This window comes from Micropterus salmoides, unplaced genomic scaffold (genome assembly GCF_014851395.1).
Source record: "Micropterus salmoides isolate LMB-PRFRI ecotype aquatic unplaced genomic scaffold, ASM1485139v1 Ms_hic_scaffold_20, whole genome shotgun sequence".
In the NCBI taxonomy this organism is placed as follows: Eukaryota; Metazoa; Chordata; class Actinopteri; order Centrarchiformes; family Centrarchidae; genus Micropterus; species Micropterus salmoides.
The window spans coordinates 12,586,712-12,603,182 of NW_024041151.1; the positions used below are offsets into that span (position 1 = coordinate 12,586,712).

The 16,471-nt window shown below is 38.0% G+C and overlaps 3 protein-coding genes across 3 annotated transcripts; 2 read left to right on the top strand and 1 right to left on the bottom strand.

The window, feature by feature from the left end:
* Positions 1 to 1,068: 1,068 nt before the first annotated feature.
* cplx4a (complexin 4a) lies at positions 1,069 to 7,228 on the top strand. The gene is made up of 3 exons (XM_038734375.1): positions 1,069 to 1,350; positions 3,669 to 3,756; positions 6,096 to 7,228. The coding sequence occupies exons 1-3, from the start codon at positions 1,187 to 1,189 to the stop codon at positions 6,321 to 6,323; spliced, it is 480 nt and encodes a 159-aa protein (XP_038590303.1). The 5' UTR covers positions 1,069 to 1,186; the 3' UTR covers positions 6,324 to 7,228.
* Positions 7,229 to 10,068: 2,840 nt separating this feature from the next.
* Positions 10,069 to 13,193, top strand: rx3 (retinal homeobox gene 3). The gene is made up of 3 exons (XM_038734278.1): positions 10,069 to 10,475; positions 10,836 to 11,071; positions 11,987 to 13,193. Exons 1-3 carry the CDS (start codon positions 10,217 to 10,219, stop codon positions 12,428 to 12,430), a joined length of 939 nt encoding a protein of 312 aa, XP_038590206.1. The 5' UTR covers positions 10,069 to 10,216; the 3' UTR covers positions 12,431 to 13,193.
* A 1,214-nt stretch (positions 13,194 to 14,407) lies between these two features.
* LOC119914769 (gastrin-releasing peptide) lies at positions 14,408 to 16,203 on the bottom strand. The gene is made up of 3 exons (XM_038734266.1): positions 15,509 to 16,203; positions 14,829 to 15,064; positions 14,408 to 14,698 (listed from the first exon to the last, which is right to left on the bottom strand). Exons 1-3 carry the CDS (start codon positions 15,660 to 15,662, stop codon positions 14,645 to 14,647), a joined length of 444 nt encoding a protein of 147 aa, XP_038590194.1. The 5' UTR covers positions 15,663 to 16,203; the 3' UTR covers positions 14,408 to 14,644.
* Positions 16,204 to 16,471: the final 268 nt, after the last annotated feature.

The window sequence follows — 16,471 nt, forward strand, 5'->3', positions numbered from 1 at the left end:
TAACCAGCCAAAGGAAACCTGAAAGCTTATCAGAGATTATTAAGACACTGAGGCTTTCCTTCAGTGAAAAACACAGAACTGTTTGTCAATCCTGTAGCCCGGTACTAGGCAGGTACAGTGGATGGAATAGATGGTTATTTAAATTATGCATTTCACTGTCAAATAATTAAAAAAAATGTGGGCCTAACGATCTAAGATGAATTACCTGTAAGGTTCAAATCTATGCTGCATGTCATTCTTCTCATATATTCCCCACATTTCCTGTTGACTGCGCAATCAAATTATCTCAGTAATATATACTTTATTTTTCTCTATACTCAATAATCAAACCCCTAAGAGTTGAAGGAAAGAGCATTGTAGTGTAAAAGGAGTTATCTTAAAGAGAAAAACATGCATTTACATGTAACATAACCAAAGTTATTGCAAGACATATTTGATTGAAGATGAGCATTTCTGAAATGTTTCAATACTGGGGTAAATCTACGTGCTTCGCCAAGCTTGCAGATTGTGATGGAGTCGTGGGATGACATGAGAGCTGTCTCCTCTCCACCTCTCATCCTCCTGTGTCAATCATCCTCCCACTGAACAATAGCACGGCATGAACGATTGCTCCACTGGGGGATAAACAAGACTCTAATCCTGCTCCTCTCTCTCTCTCTCTCTCTCTCTCTGCTTGGTCTCAGCAGAATAAGCTGCGCACGAGCCGGCCCGTACTTTACTAATATGATTACGCACTAGTGGGCGGAAGCAGCATATGTGTTCCCAAACTGAGGACACCCATCTCCAAAACCATTTTTACGATGAGCGCTGCACCTCATTCCTCCAAAGAATGAACAAAGTGTCAAAATTAATAAAGAGAAACATCTACAAAGGTCTGCATGATTTAAAAATAGAAAGAAAACAGGCCATCTGCCTCTTAGCATAGTGGAGCAGGGAGGATTAAATCCAGATTATGGCCAAAGCAAAACGTTGTGTGTGTGTTTGTGTGTGTGTGTGTGTGTGTGTCTGTTGCTTGTCGTCAGTGTGTCCTTGGCTCCATAGTCAAGCAGCAGGTTAGCTAGAGAGCTACCACTGGATTTGACAGCTATAGGAAGGCGAATCGGACACCATAAAGGGGAGCAGCATCAGTTTCACCTACGAAAAAAACCTTCTCATCGTTGCAGAGTAAACCCTCACAAAACTCAAGATGGCTTTCTTGATCAAGAGCATGATTGGGAACCCCCTGTCAGGAATAGGTCTTGGTGGTGGAGGTGACAAAGAAGAGGAGGCCACCCCCTCAGATCCAGCCAAAGCAGCAGGGATGACACGGGAGGAGTATGAAGAGTACCAAAAACAGGTGGTGGAGGAGAAGTAAGTAGCAACATGGACAGTACTCCACTTTATATTGATGCCATTGGCCCATTGAAAACATTATGGCTGCAGAATGTACAATCTGACCTTGACAAGCATACAACCCTTCATTTCTTACCTTTTCCCTCTTTTCCATTACATTTATCCATATATTTTATTTTACTCAAAGCCTAAAAAAATGTAAACATGTATTTATCATTTTTATGAGTTCACAACTAGCAAGCTGTTTCTTAGAGATGCATCTGTTGCTGAAGGTCACAGCAGAGATAGCACAAGAGGATCTTTTCTTTTTTTCCAGAATTTTCCACACACTGAGGCTAAAGGTCATGCTGGGCCTGGATCAATAATCTCCCATAATCTGTTTATGCATCATGAGCAGTTAGGGGTAACATTTTGAGGTCCTTTCTAGTTTTGAATACAGCTGAGTAAGCAAATGTAAAACAGCTGTTTTATCACACCTCCAAAACATGGACTTCAGGGCAGTAAATGTTGCAATAGTTATGAGGAAACACTAAAAATCACGTGGTTAAGGATCTGTGCTCATGCAGCAGGGAAATCATTCACAATCACAAGCAAAATAACATTCATTTATTTGTCATATGAGGTTGCCTGAGTCTGCTTCGGAGGAGAGTCACTCTTCTTTTCTTGTCTCTGGAATATCTTCTGAATTTATTTTTTTTAAACTTTTAAAACTCTACAGTAATATGAGCTGCAGGTAGCTTGGTTTGGTCCACCACAGTGTTGTTGTCCATAGTGTATTATGATCAGTTTGTCTTAAATAAAATAAAATAAAGTTCCAGTTTCTTTCACTATATCAGACATGGAAATAATAAAATGTACACTTAGCAACAATGTGATTAATCCACTCTAAATTCAGTTGTAAAGCAAATTATATTTTCTTTTAAAAATGAGACAAATCTGGAATTTGCAACTCTGTGATACAAAGTAGATTTTGCAGCATCCCGCAGATTCAGGTCGGCCTGTATTACATAACAAGATGAATGCATCCTCTTCCCTCTCATGTTTGGAAAATGACTATTTGGAAGATGACATCAAATGATTGATTATAGGTCTTTAGTAATGTATTCAGATTTCCTGATCCGGCCAGATCAAGAATTTTAATGAATGTATAGTTTCATTATGGTTTTGTTAGATACCTAAGTCGACTGTGTTATTCTGTGTTTGTTTGTTGTTTCACTACAGTTCAAGTTGCGGCGTCTTGGCTTGATTGCAAATCTGCTGGACTCAGTCTGGCCTAATAATCCCACCTTTAATTAGCTGAGGGAAAGTCTGGCCTTGAAAATGCAGGGTCTGAAAAAGTGCAGGCTGCTGGTAAACTCATGTGTAATGAATGTTGAATTATTACCTTAAATCAAATTTAATGCCTAACACAGAATACAGCTTTGGTGTATTTTCTAAATGAATGGATCTAAAGCAAGTAAACTAACACTGGAATAACTGAAAGTACATTATTCATCATCATTATATTACTATGCCAAAACAATTTAGGGGATTTCAGATCTAAGTAATATTATATATTTACCAAAACTGCATATAACCTTGTTCAAACTCAAACTGAATGTCGAACCAAATGCTACATGTTTTGGATTGTTGCCAGATACGTTTATCCAAAAGTAAAATAGAGTCAATGTTTATAACAGTCATATAAGTAGACAACAAAACCCAGTTTGTGTATCTAGCATGTAAGTTTTAAAAAATATGTTTACAGCAGTTTTGGGAGGTTAATATTAGTTAATCTTGAATGAAAAGCCAATGACGATACACCTATTTTTGTATACAAAACCTTACTTTCTTTTAAAAATATATTTTTAATGTTTTCTTTATGAATCTGAATCTTAGTTGTCACCTCATTGGTTAAACTGAAATCTTTTTTTGCAGACATGATCTCCTGTATTAATGATATTCAGGTGAACTGGAGGATGTTGTGTTGAGCTAGACTGTCTCTGTTGTTTGTTATCTGATGTGGATGTGTGTACCATTCTGGATTAAGATACAGTAAAAGCAATACAGACTGAGCCATTGAGAAGAAACAATTTTTGTTATGAAAATCCAAATGCTGAAAAAATCTATTATGCTTCTCTTGAGCCGTTGAGACACAGATGGCAAACAAGACAGGCGCAAACACATGGTTATAAAATTCCATTTTGCTGGTATTTTCTTGTAGCTTTTCCCTTTATGTTTTACAGGAAAGAGATTAAAATTATTAATATTTTGTTTTAACTGACCTGGGATGTTCTTCAACTAACAAGACCAACAACAAAGGTTACAATGTTAATTATGTTTTTTTTATATTTCAGGATGGAGAGGGATGCAGATTTCTTACACAGGAAGGCAGAGAGGGCAACACTCAGGGTGTGTCTCAGAGACAAATACAGGCTGCCAAAGGTAAGGAGCGTTTATTCCTATACAGCTCTAGTGTAATTCCTATTTTATTTAAATTATTTTAAAGGTAACACTTTACTTTAAACCCCGCACTTATAAGCACTACACAGTATGAATATTTGTTATATGGTTTATAACACAATATAATGTAGCTGATATAAGGCAATTTTTAGAAGTGTTTATTAATGTACCACATTTGTCAACAACCATAACTTCTCCTATGAAGACATATTTCATATTATTATAACATTTTTTAATGTTAATGTTTCATTACTGTACTATTCATTATTATTCATCACTGTATATACAGCAGCCTTCCCTTGGGGATGCACACAGGAGGAGTTACAAAGACATTATAGTGTGTTTTAAATGATTTATTAAATGTTTATATACTACTTGCTAAATGCTAAACAGGCGACTTTAAAGTAGATTGTTACCAATTGCTTCAACTCTACCTATGATGCTGTTTCTTTATCAGTTTCCTTTTTCTTTCATCATATTAAATACTACTTTTCTCAGTCTTTTAATAAGGACTGGTAATTATAATCAACAGTCTTATTAAATGGCTTTTAAAGTGTCCTGACTGAGCAGGCAGAGCATCAACTAGCTGCTTCATGGTTGAGGTTTTCTTTAGCTCTTGGCAGCTACAGCTTGGACAACAGGAGGTGGAAGCCATGCCAGTAGATTAGTGAGAAAGACGTTCAACCAGTGTCCGGGAGATGTTAGCTTGTGTGTCCCATATTGCACCTTGAGTCTTATAAAGCCAAAGCTGAGCAGGTGTCCCAGGCTCATTAGAGAGCACCAGGCAGTGTGAACTGACTTTAAGAAAGAACAACATCTACTTTAGTGGATGTAAAACGAACAATTTGAAAGGATATTTTATTTGCTGTAATGGCAGGAGCACAAAAGGTATGTTGGGGTTTTATTTAAGCCATTTATAGATTAATACCAGTAGAGAGTCTTCAATGCCTGTAAATTAATCTGGAGGTGAAAACGTGCTTGTACTGAACTTTTTCTTATGGGAAATACTAAATCAATTTCTAATGCAGGTTTTCTTATAGCTGATTTTTATTCATCTGAATGCAGTGGTGACCTTGGCTGCTGGAGGCGTTTTTCTAATAGTCTGATGCAACAGACCCTCTATTGTTCAGTTTTCTGCTGTAAACAATGGGCACATTTCTTTTAATTGTTTGTCTTTTAAATTGAAACCGCATATATATAACGAGGACATGAGCAGGAGACTATCCATATAAATCTAATTATGTTTCATTCTTGCCAGCTTAAAAAAACAACAAGCAACAAAGGTCTAAGTGTCTTCATTAGAACTGAAATATGCATTTTAATTGGATTTTCAACAACAATAAGGCACCTGAAGGGATCCTGTTCTGATTATTTTCTTTCACTGGAGAAAAGTGAGGACAGATGTACATGCTTTCAGGTGTGAGATAGTAAAAAAAAAAAAAATATATATATATATATATATATTTAATGGTAGTATAAAGTATACAGTATGAGTAGTTGGTGCAGTTAGTCTAATGGCATTAGAGTCTCGTGAAATGCTATAGAAGATATCTTTAGCCTATCGTTGGGGTTCTGAGAGGAAAGGCTAAAGCAGGACTGAGATAATCCCACAGATTGACATTTAAAGTAGTCACAGTCTAACCTATTGCATGACTATTCTGCATCTATAAGTGATTAGACTGAGTTTGTTGGAAAAGCTTTAAACAGCACATGAAGCGCGGACATTAAAGTAAAGGAGATTCTGCTTCACAAAAATGTAGAAAACACAGACAGCAAAATATCCTCGAGTGCAGCTACTTGAATGGAGATTAAGATCCTGGAGTTCACCCGATTGTTTTTTTCCCTAGTTTGCTTGTTCGCTTGCTTATAATTTGAATTCAAAGCCAGACAATCTCATTTTTGAATTAATGGATTACATTACATGCACCTCTTATTTTATATTGTTATAATCATCATGTCTGTTACATAGTTCATATACAACCTGAAGTGACATTATGGAGAATTATGTTAAACTAATCTATTACTTTAATTAATTTAAGAGAAGAATGTGTGACTGTTTTTGAATAAGCGCTGTAAATCTAAAAATGTCTCAATTTAATTACCCATCATCTTTTAAAACCCTTTGTAAAAGAAGACTTTCGTGACCTGTTTCATGTTCTGAAGATATTGCAAACCAAATAAGGACAATTGTGTTACTTTATAGTAAAAAAAACTTGTCAATTTCAATATCAATAATCACACTGAATGTAAAATCCACTCCTGTCATAAGTCTGTGTTTCTGGCTTCTGACTTTGTTTTCCACCCGATGTTGTCGTCTGCAGAGCGAGCAGGATGAGAACATGATTGAGATGGCCGGGGACGACGTGGATGTGCCCGAGGAGCTGCTCAAGATGGTGGACGAGGACGCCACGGAGGAGGAGGGCAAGGACTCCCTCATGGGCCAGTTTCAAAACTTGCAGAACATGGACATGGACCAGCTGAAGGAGAAGGCCTCGGCCACCGTCACCGAGCTGAAGACCAAAGCAGAGGAGAAGTGCTCCGTCATGTGAATGGTCTGTGTTTTGAATAATGAAGAGGAAGAGGGAGGGAGACGAGAAGAACACAAGAGAATGAATTTCAACACTTTCTGTGAATCTGCAGTCTGGTTACAGTTTCACTATAAACAGCCTACAAAGCACTCATTTTTATTATAAGCACTAAAAAGGCAAATTGTCTTTCTGTAATAAAAACAACACTTATTATTACTGCTACCAGTCTGCATCTACTGAAGTATATAGTGTAAAAGTTTCCCTGTTAGCTTGTTACTGAATGGGTAGTCATTTACAACTTATCATCAAAATACTTTAAATGACAACCAGGGTGTCCCAACTCTCACTCATGCCCGTTTTCTTTAGATAAATTAAATAGAAAAGTGATTTCCCCAGCCAAGTATTGCTTTTCACACCACGCTCATGGCCACATTACATTCACAAAATCTAAAATGATGATTATTTGTGACACAGTGTTCACTTTTTTCTCTGTTTGTTGTGACATGAGACAGTACGGTCTCTAAAAGTGTGATTTTCAGTCAAATAAATAACTAAAATAAATAACTGCTTAAAATCTAACTGCTTAAAATCTTATTTAAGTTATAAATTCAATCCTGTCTGAGTGTTTCAACTTCCCTTTTGATCTGTTGGTTATTTTAGGGTTTTCTTTTGTATGTGGTGTGAATTAATCATGATGTTTAGATTTTTTTTTTGTTTCAGTGTTATCACCAAGCAGACAATCTTGACATGTCGATTTACATTCACCTTTTAATCGTAATGAGCCTGAAACATTTGCAGAGACATTTGCACAACTCATGATTTTAAAATATGGAATGATTTAGTCCATAGAAATAAAAAAAAACATGTACATAAATACTGATGAAACAAATGAAGGTACTTTGAAGTGAGAAAACAAATGTATTGTTCAAATAAAGATGTATATTGAATACATGAAATAAGTCTGCGTGTGTTGTGAAGCTGGGTTCCTGGAAAACTTGTTTCTTCATGTGTCCGTCAAATGCAGCTTTACAAATGTTCAATCTTCATGTCTTTACTAAGCTACATATGTAAGCCAAATGTGATCAATTAAAATTATCAAGGATCTTGATTCTGGAACAAGACACCTTGTTATTAACTGTAATGTTGCTGTATGGGGTATGATTTTGGATTTCTCATTCTGAAATCCTCAAAATGGTCAGTGACACAGAACAACCATTAAACATTTAAGATTAAGCAACAGTTAATAACCTGAATCAGGGTTAATGAATAAGTGAATAAAGAAATAGGTCTTAATTTAATTGGGCATTATCCAAACACTTGTTAGCAATGGTTAGGCGGGGGGGGGGGGGGGGGGGGTGTTGTACATGAACCGAAGTATAAACGGATGTGGATTTATAAAGTCTGGAGATTACCATCTAATAGGATCAGCATAGCCCAGGTTGTCAGCCAGTGTTCTCTCTCTCTCTCTCTCTCTCTCTCTCTCTCTCTCTCAGATGGGAATACCACAGAACAAACCAAAGTCTTACAATACCAGATATCTCATTCTTCTTTCTTTGGGAAAGGAAGTTGATTTACCATCATATTCTTCTTTGAATAGTCAACAATTGCATTTGTGTGTGGTGTTTTGGGGGTGCAAGGTTCAAGTATTGGCCAAAAAGACACCCTTTAAAAGGGCAGTTAGACATTATTTGCTTTCTTGCAGAGAGTCAGATGAGGAGATTAATGTCACTCTCATACAGTATCTGTGTGGTAAATACGAAGCTACAGCCCATGGACCGTTAGCTTAGCTTAGCACAAAGACTGGAATCATGGGGAAACAGCTAGCCTGGCTCTGTCTGAAGGTAACAAAATACACCTACCAGCCTTTGTTTTATCTTTACAAAAACAGAGTCACTGCTCTCAATACAGAAATGGTCTGAAACCTGTAAACACAAAATATTGTCATTTTTATGTTTAGTTTTTTGTGTGGCTTAAAATAAGATATAATGTTAATTAATGAGCTTGAGAGGTGCTGGCAGGTGGATTGTTTTTAACCTTTGGACAGTCACCACACAAATACAAGAGTGGCATCAATCTTCACATCTAACTTTACGCAAGAAGACAAAAAAGCATAGCTCCCAACATGTTGAACTGTTCCTTTAAAGCTTCAAACTCTTATGTAGAATGATCACTTTGCACATAGTTGGTCACTGCCATGATCTATCTCAGATTTGGAAAAGTTGTTTGGACTGAAGGACAAAGACTTTCAAATGAAGTTTGAGCTGAGATGATTTTACCACACATACTTTTGAATAAGTCTAAGAAACTTGCAAGATATTTTTTGTCTTTGTCTTTGTTGTCTCATCAGTTTCGGTATTGTTAACACTGGAGGTTATTATACTGAAGCTTCATTCAGCTTGTGTGTGGGATATTTTCAGGGCTAACTGGCAGCTGAGCACTGAATTAATGAGAAAGAAATCTCTAGATATTTTTTATATATGGGTTTCTCTTCTTAAAAAAAAGTTTTATGTGTACTGTCTGGTTTTTCTTTTGTTGCCAGAATGCTGCAGACAAATTTCCATTTTATGTAGGCCTACATTTAATGGACAATAAACTTTTCTTATCTCTATTTGACATGTTAACAATAAAACTGAATCACTTCAAACTTTTCCAAAATTATACAGCTTAAGCAATGATCATGCTCTGTGTGTGTGTGTGTGTGTGTGTGTGTGTGTGTGTGTGTGTTTGTGTGTGTTTGTGTGTGCCATAAATCATTATCTTCAGATGTAAACAAAAGAAAAGGAGAGTTTCTTTAAAGAGTTTTGCTGTAGACTATAAAAAAGTCAGCCTCACAACATTTCGGTGCTAATTAAAACAGTGCTCAGTTAGCATCTCTCATCTCTGACCTCCACCCCCACCCCACTGCCTCACTCAAACAAAGGATAAGGTCACCTTCTGTAATTAGGAAAAGCTAAATAGTTTTAGGGGTTTTTAACTCCTTTGAGTAAAATAATGTAATCCCCTTAAGCAGGATTACCACACTGCTGTCAATCTTTGTTTGCTGTTAAGTGGTTATAGCCCAAATTTGTTATTGTTTGGGCATTGTTACCCTCTTTGACTCAAGCCTATAAGAAACTGGTTTAAAAAACTCCTTGTGGTTTAAGTTTGTGACCAATTAGTAGGCTGCATGATGTAGCTAATTGATTTTTAATTCGCCTATAAATTTAAATTCCTTTCATTCAACATGTGTCAGGTCGGTGAATGATGTTGGTGACGCCAACCCGTCTTTCCCACGGACTTGGGAGATGGAATATTTCCTTTGGATTCATAAAACAAATAATTCTTCAACTAAGTGAAATGTCTATTCGGTTTTGCGACAATATCTCTGATTAAATATTAAGCTGTCATTTTGCAATCCGTGTCCTGACCAGAAATCTTGTAATTATGATTTTGTTGTACCTTAATCTGTGGGCCTAATCTTCCTCTTTTTTCCCAGACTGACATGAACGCGACATCTGGAGGAGTAGAAAGATGGTTTTAAGATTTATGTAAGTAGGTTTAGAGCCAGCACTGACTGATGCACTTGAGATGGGGAGGAGGAGTTAGGAAGGGTGTGCGCTTGTGCCTGCCAGCCCGGGCCCCTAAATCCAGGGCCAAATCCAACAGGACGGCCCCTCTCTGACGTGCAGCGGGGGTGCCGCACGAGGCAGGGGGGGTCTTAAAGCAGGCACTACTTTAAAAGCCCCCTCTGAAGATGCTCCACATCCACTAAGCGAGATCGGTCTTACTGGTGTGTATCTTGTGCGCAAGTTTTCCCGCAGCCCTCGGCTCTGATTTGACGTCTTCCAACTTTACCAAACAAAAGAGCGGCGACACATTTGAAAATAAGTTAGAGTGTGTGTACATTTGTCCATCTTTTTGGACTTCACCGATCAATGTGGCTTCTTGGATCAACTTCCCAAGTGATGATGATGATGGATGAGCGCGTGTCTCCCTCCGCACGCTCAGTCCAGAGCCTCGGGGACAACGCGTCCACCATCCACAGCATAGAAGCGATACTGGGATTTAAAGAGGACACCATCTATCACAAGTCAGCCTCCTACAGCATGACAGAAAAGGTCCTGGTCAAAAATGCTGAGCGGAATGTTATAGTGACCCCAATGAAGAAAAGTCACTCCTCAGAAAGTTTTGACAGTAAGTGAATTTAGTTTTCTGCAAATGTCAAAGTCAATTTAAGTGCAAACATTTTAAAACCTTTAGATAATATAACACTGTTTATTTTTTTCTCAAGAAAATCATCCAGTAGGCTAATTATTTTTCTTGAGTCAGGTGTCATTTTGAATTTTGCGCAAACTGTTTAATCGTTCAGCAGATTGACTGCCTATAAAAATCCTCAAATTAATAAATAAACACATTGATAGGCAAAATTGAAAAAAAGAGTAGTTTTACTTGAAATCGTCAGAATTTGATTTCAGGAAACATATTACAAACATATTAAAACTTGAAACTCGCAGGTCTCTTCTCTCGGTCCTCACTCCGGTCGTTTCTCCGCAGGTGTGTGTTGCGCCAGCACCACCGCTGAAGCCTCTGTCTGTCCGGACTCACCGGACAGAGACAGCAGGCTGTCCGATGATGAAAGCCCCAAGAAGAAACACCGTCGGAACCGGACAACATTCACCACCTTCCAGCTTCACGAACTGGAGAGAGCTTTCGAAAAGTCCCATTACCCGGACGTGTACAGCAGGGAGGAGCTCGCGCTGAAAGTCAACCTGCCGGAGGTCCGCGTGCAGGTATATGTCCCCAAAATATGACCACTTTCATTGCCTTTTTTCTCAGTGCGTACGCATATAATCGGCCCATAGGCCTGCAGGGCTGCATAACAAATGGCCATATTGCATTTCCATCAACACAAACACAAAAACGTCTGTAATATATTTAATAAAAAGGTCTACAACAATAGAAGAAAAAAATCTTTCCAAAATGACATCCTTATAGGTTTGCATTAAAAGTTTCTTCTGGGTAGATCTGCCAGTATGACAACATATTTATTAAGAGATAAATCAGAAATTTAGAGACACACATTGTAACGTATTAGTATTATAATTAATATAATTTATTGCTCACAAGAACTTGATTTGTATGGATATTTAACTTGACATGAAATTCTAAACATAAAACTGAATTACTTTTTTTCAGTAGAAGAGCCCATCATTCACACATTTTCACTGTGCAAGTCCACAGTTACTTAAATCCTTTAGCTCAGTGAAGACTTTTGGAGGAACTGCTCCTGAGATCAAAATTTTTTACAGAATGTTTTACTTGCTTCAGGTATGGCTCTTTTCACAGACATTGAACAAAACTGAACTTTTTTAAAATCAATTTCTTATAATATTATGTTTGTGACAATCACTAATTATTGATTATAGCTTTACAACTGAATGCAAAGTGCTTCATTTAATAGCTAAAATCCTCCATTATATATCTCATCCTCCACATTTCTATACATTTAAATACATGCAATATTATATTTTATATAATACATTAAAAATGCTACAGTTTGTTTTAAAGCTTAAAGCCTTTGATAGGTTTTAGCTTTAAGAGTGTTTTATTCACTTCTCTCCTGTCTATTGTGTGTGCACATAGTGTCATTGCAGGGATGTATTGAGTTGAACTGGAAATAACTAATTCCTTCTCTTTTTTTTCAGGTGTGGTTCCAAAACCGGCGGGCCAAGTGGCGTCGGCAAGAGAAGCTGGAAGTGGGCTCCATCAAGCTCCAAGACACCTCCACCTTGCTCTCCTTCAGCCGCTCTCCCACCAGCTCCCTGGGCTCCAGTCTGCAGCTGGATCCCTGGCTCTCCACCCCAATCACCACCTCCACCTCCCTGCAGTCCCTCCCGGGCTTCATCACTGGCTCCCAGGGCCTCCCGGGCACTTACACCCCTTCTCCTCCCCCCTCCATGCCCTCTTCCTTGCCGGCCTCCTTCCTCAACTCCCCGCCGCTGGGACATAGCCCTCACCTGCCCCACATGGGCTCTATATGCCCACCGCCCCAGGCATACCAGTGTTCAGCTGATCCAAGGAACTCCAGCATTGCCTCACTGAGGATGAAGGCCAAGGAACATATTCAGTCTATTGGGAAGACGTGGTGATGCTGAGTGGAGGTTAAGAACGGACATCAAAACCCAGAATACATCATTCCGCATCTTTTGAAAGACTGACTTCATCCTCATGCTGACGGGATTGTTACTTTGGAAATCTACAGTTGGCATCCAGGATTAGAGACATCCTCGTCACCTATAAGGGTAACTCTTTCCTTTAACTCCCTTTATTTAGCATTCATAAGCAGTAAACACACTACAATGTGGTTGTAAGTTGATATATGTTTGTTAAAAACTATAACTCCTCCTGTTAGCTCCCATAAGTGGAGGCTGCTGTATACACAGATAATGAATGACAATATGGTAAAATAATAATATAAATTATGTTGTTAGCAAGTACTGTACATTAATAAATGTATGACTACATTCTAATGTGTTATAACCCATCTATTAAATGTTTGGATACTGCTTATTAGTGCTAAATAAGGGGACTTAAAGTAAAGTTTTACCCTTATAAGCAACTATCTGAAAATCTGTGACACTAACTGTGAGATTCATGTAAAAATATGAAACTAATGAACACTGATTATATAGTGTTTTTTTTCTCCTTTATCTTCTCTGCAAGCTGTGTTTTACTGTAAAGTTTTACATTCATTCAGCCCAGTCTCATTCTTATCCAGTGTGATGTTGCCAGTCCATCAGTATGCATCAGTATTTATTCTACTTTTGTAAATGGAGCACTGCTCATTTGGATATTTCTTCTTCCACTGCTGGATTTTGATCTTCACTAATGAAAGATTTTAACAAATGTGAATGTTTTCTCTGTACAATAAACTTTATACGTAAAATCCTTGAACAAAATAGTGGCTGATCAAGTTTTAAGACAATTTGTCACAGTTGAGACAAATAAACATGTCGGAAATGTCTCACAGAATGGGAAGATATGTGTGTACATCAGGAATGATATAGCAGAAATATATCAGAATAGCATGATCTGTTTGCTGGGTCAAAGCTCAGCCCACATTAGTTGGGGTAAAATTTGAGTATAGCACCCCTCAGTGGTGGATTCCACTAACATTATCAGTTTGGGAAAAAAGCATTTTTCAGAAAGAGCAAGTAACTTAAATTCAACACTAAATGAAAAGCGGGTGATCAAGGGAAGCCTGCTGACATTTTCAGCTGTAATTTCTCAAGAATAATTATTTTATACTTAAGTAAAATTGGAAATGCAGTCTAATACACTCAAACAGAGCCACATCATACTGTAAATGCAACTTTGGATCATAAAATCCATTTACTGTCTTTATGGTTTCAAGTTTTACACAGCCATAACATTTAGTCATTTAATTAATGAGCATGAGTGTGATAAAGAAGAAGCTTAAACTCCCAGACTTCCTCCCTCTGTTTTACAGAATGAGTTTGTCAGCCCACTTATTTCCTCCTCATTAGCTCCTGTAAACTTTATCCCATTCGCTCCTGGGATTAGACTCATAATGACGGGGTGAAAGTGGCTTGTACCTCTATTGTTCGCCAATCATCCGTGACAAATGAGGGAAGAGGACAGAAGAGAGAACTTTCCTTTGGCTTTAAGAAAAACGATGTGTGTAACCAAATTGTTTCAATTAGCATTTCCTATTGTGTGCAACCCCTGAGGGCTAATAATAGTCCCCATCATCATCTATCCTACTGTCCTAAATACACACTTGGGGGTGTTTTGTGTTTGTGTTGTCCTGATGAGAAAAGACAGCACCAAAGCTCACTGAATGAAGCATAAACTGCGTTTGGTTATCTGTTTTCTTCTGTTATTATGATCATGTTCACTATTCATGCTTCACCTTACTGGTAAATTACTCAAAATGTCACATGCACTAAAGATGCTCTCGTAATGGATATTGTGCGCCATCTGGTGGTACAAACTGGTTCCTGTACAGGTGGAGTGAACTTCATGAGCGTCACATCCAAAAAATTAAATGAAAGGCCACTAGTGGCGTCCAAAGCACGATTAGACATTCACAATGCAGTTATCACAACGTTAAATTTATTCAGCATTCTCTGCTCATGTAGGCTACACCTTGTCATGTCAGGCTGTAATCAAACTCCCGCATGATATGCAAATTACACATTAGAAATTGCTGAGACAATAAACTTAGATAAGCTTAAATATTAGATTTCCAGTATATTCTTACAGCAGAAACAAAGTGAAGATATGTAATTACCGGAAATATGTTTATTAGATAATGATGACAAACATAATTCGTCTTGCATTCAGGTGGAGTCATTGTCTTGGAGTTTCAAAGCCAGAAGAAGCAGGTCTGACATCTGTAATGCAGTGATGAAATGGAGAAATAAATGTAACCATATAATGTTGTTTTTTTTTAAATGGTAACATCTGAAGGATTAGACATTAGACAATAATAAGATAACGGAGAGGTACAATCCACAAACTGACCTCTCTGAGATATTTGTCTCTGTCCTCTTCTCTCCAGCCGCTGCGCAGCCGGAACAGCCCGTCCGCAGTTTGAGGCATCATCTGTTTTTGGTTCTTTTGTTGCATCAGAGCCTCCATCAGACGCTCGTACAGGTCCGGCTCTGTGGGCCCAGCTGTTTCTGGGGGTGTGAGGTAGTCACTGTTTGTCTCCTGCAGTTCAGGCAGGCTCTCGATGCTCTTCTTCCCCATCAAATGACCTGGGGAGTTGGACATGATGGGATGAATAAATGAACTGGAATACATCTGGGGTTTAAACAACACTGAGACGATAGGCTCTGTAATTAAACTGTAAATTAAAACCTAATGCAATGTATTTAGTAGGCTATGTCTCTCATGAAACGGCTTTCTTATCTAAAAGAGGTGTGTTTGTTTGCTGTAATTTAATAATTCAGTTTTTCTCTATTAGTTATTAGAGCTGATCATTATTGTTATTAATGAGCAAATATGCTTTCAAACGAGCAGGATTTGATGGAGTTCTAAACATGTTTAAAATATTTGTTATAGCCTATGATTTGATCTAAATATTATCGCCAAACATGGAGCGTATTTCACAAATAAATTAAGCAAATGCACAATCAAATTTTCAAAAGGAATAATAATTTTCTTTACACATCCTACTAAACATGTTGAGTTTCTCTTACCTACTGCCCAGTGATTGCCGCGTGGATACATTTTGCCAACAACCGCTGCTGGACTATCTGAGCAGTACAACACACAAGGCATTGTAGCCAGAATAATAAAAACTGCCCACGCCGGTCTGCAAGTCCATGAAAAGCATATGCACGGTCTGCCCATGTTCTCAGGGGAAAATGTCAGATCTAAACAGCGGTATAATAATCCTTTGTTGCAATTAATCAGCTTGATCTAACTTTAGAAAAGCTCCACCATAGTCGAGTTTTATTTCTGTGAACCAATATCGCAGAAGGGGGACGGGCTGCAGTTGTAGACTTGTTGAAGTTTCACTCCCGATGCCTTTGATAGAAATGACTATTGATGAAAGTTAAATGCCCCTCCTGATACAGCTGCGCGTCAGCGGGTGTTTTTAAAAGTACCACGGTGCCGATACCAGGATGAGAAAGTCATGATGACAAATGATCATCCATCGCCTTTAATTATTATTATTGCTCGCTATTGTTGGTCCTGAGATTGCCGGGTGATTGCAGGAGGTGTCAACGTCATTTCACGATGACGGACGTAATTGGGTAATTGCTTCCGTCTCACCAGGCATGTGAGGGAAAGCTTGGCAATGGCAGTGAAAGAAGTAGCCTATTCAAATCCAGTGAATATGAAAAATCCTTATATTGTAAGTATTATCAGCAAAATGTTGGCTACTTAAAGTCGGCTGTCAGGAGTTAAAGCATGCATCATGCACAATAGTCCCTTTATATTATTATAGCATAGGGTAGGCCTACTATGATTTAATTATTACTACTGAGCTAACATGTAAGAAGCATTTTAATGTTGAAGATGGTTGAGGTTGAACAAGTTTACTAGTTTGGGCGGTTTAATCAATGGTAATACATCATATTTTATAAAGTGATAATTTTTTTTCAATGTTAAATCACAATCTACGAAGTAGCCAGAAACTACAGCTAAGATCCAGA

What these genes read in the sequence shown, in the direction of transcription:
- LOC119914769 (XM_038734266.1), bottom strand. Translation starts at nt 15,662, where the DNA reads ATGGGCAGACCGTGCATATGCTTTTCATGGACTTGCAGACCGGCGTGG. An exon ending in CGGCAATCACTGGGCAGTAG is followed by an intron (nt 15,065 to 15,508) that starts GTAAGAGAAACT and finishes CCAACTCCCCAG; the next exon opens with GTCATTTGATGGGGAAGAAG. An exon ending in GAGACAAATATCTCAGAGAG is followed by an intron (nt 14,699 to 14,828) that starts GTCAGTTTGTGG and finishes ACTGCATTACAG; the next exon opens with ATGTCAGACCTGCTTCTTCT.
- rx3 (XM_038734278.1), top strand. Translation starts at nt 10,217, where the DNA reads ATGTGGCTTCTTGGATCAACTTCCCAAGTGATGATGATGATGGATGAG. An exon ending in CTCCTCAGAAAGTTTTGACA is followed by an intron (nt 10,476 to 10,835) that starts GTAAGTGAATTT and finishes GTTTCTCCGCAG; the next exon opens with GTGTGTGTTGCGCCAGCACC. An exon ending in TGCCGGAGGTCCGCGTGCAG is followed by an intron (nt 11,072 to 11,986) that starts GTATATGTCCCC and finishes CTTTTTTTTCAG; the next exon opens with GTGTGGTTCCAAAACCGGCG.
- cplx4a (XM_038734375.1), top strand. Translation starts at nt 1,187, where the DNA reads ATGGCTTTCTTGATCAAGAGCATGATTGGGAACCCCCTGTCAGGAATA. An exon ending in AAACAGGTGGTGGAGGAGAA is followed by an intron (nt 1,351 to 3,668) that starts GTAAGTAGCAAC and finishes TTTATATTTCAG; the next exon opens with GATGGAGAGGGATGCAGATT. An exon ending in ACAAATACAGGCTGCCAAAG is followed by an intron (nt 3,757 to 6,095) that starts GTAAGGAGCGTT and finishes TGTCGTCTGCAG; the next exon opens with AGCGAGCAGGATGAGAACAT.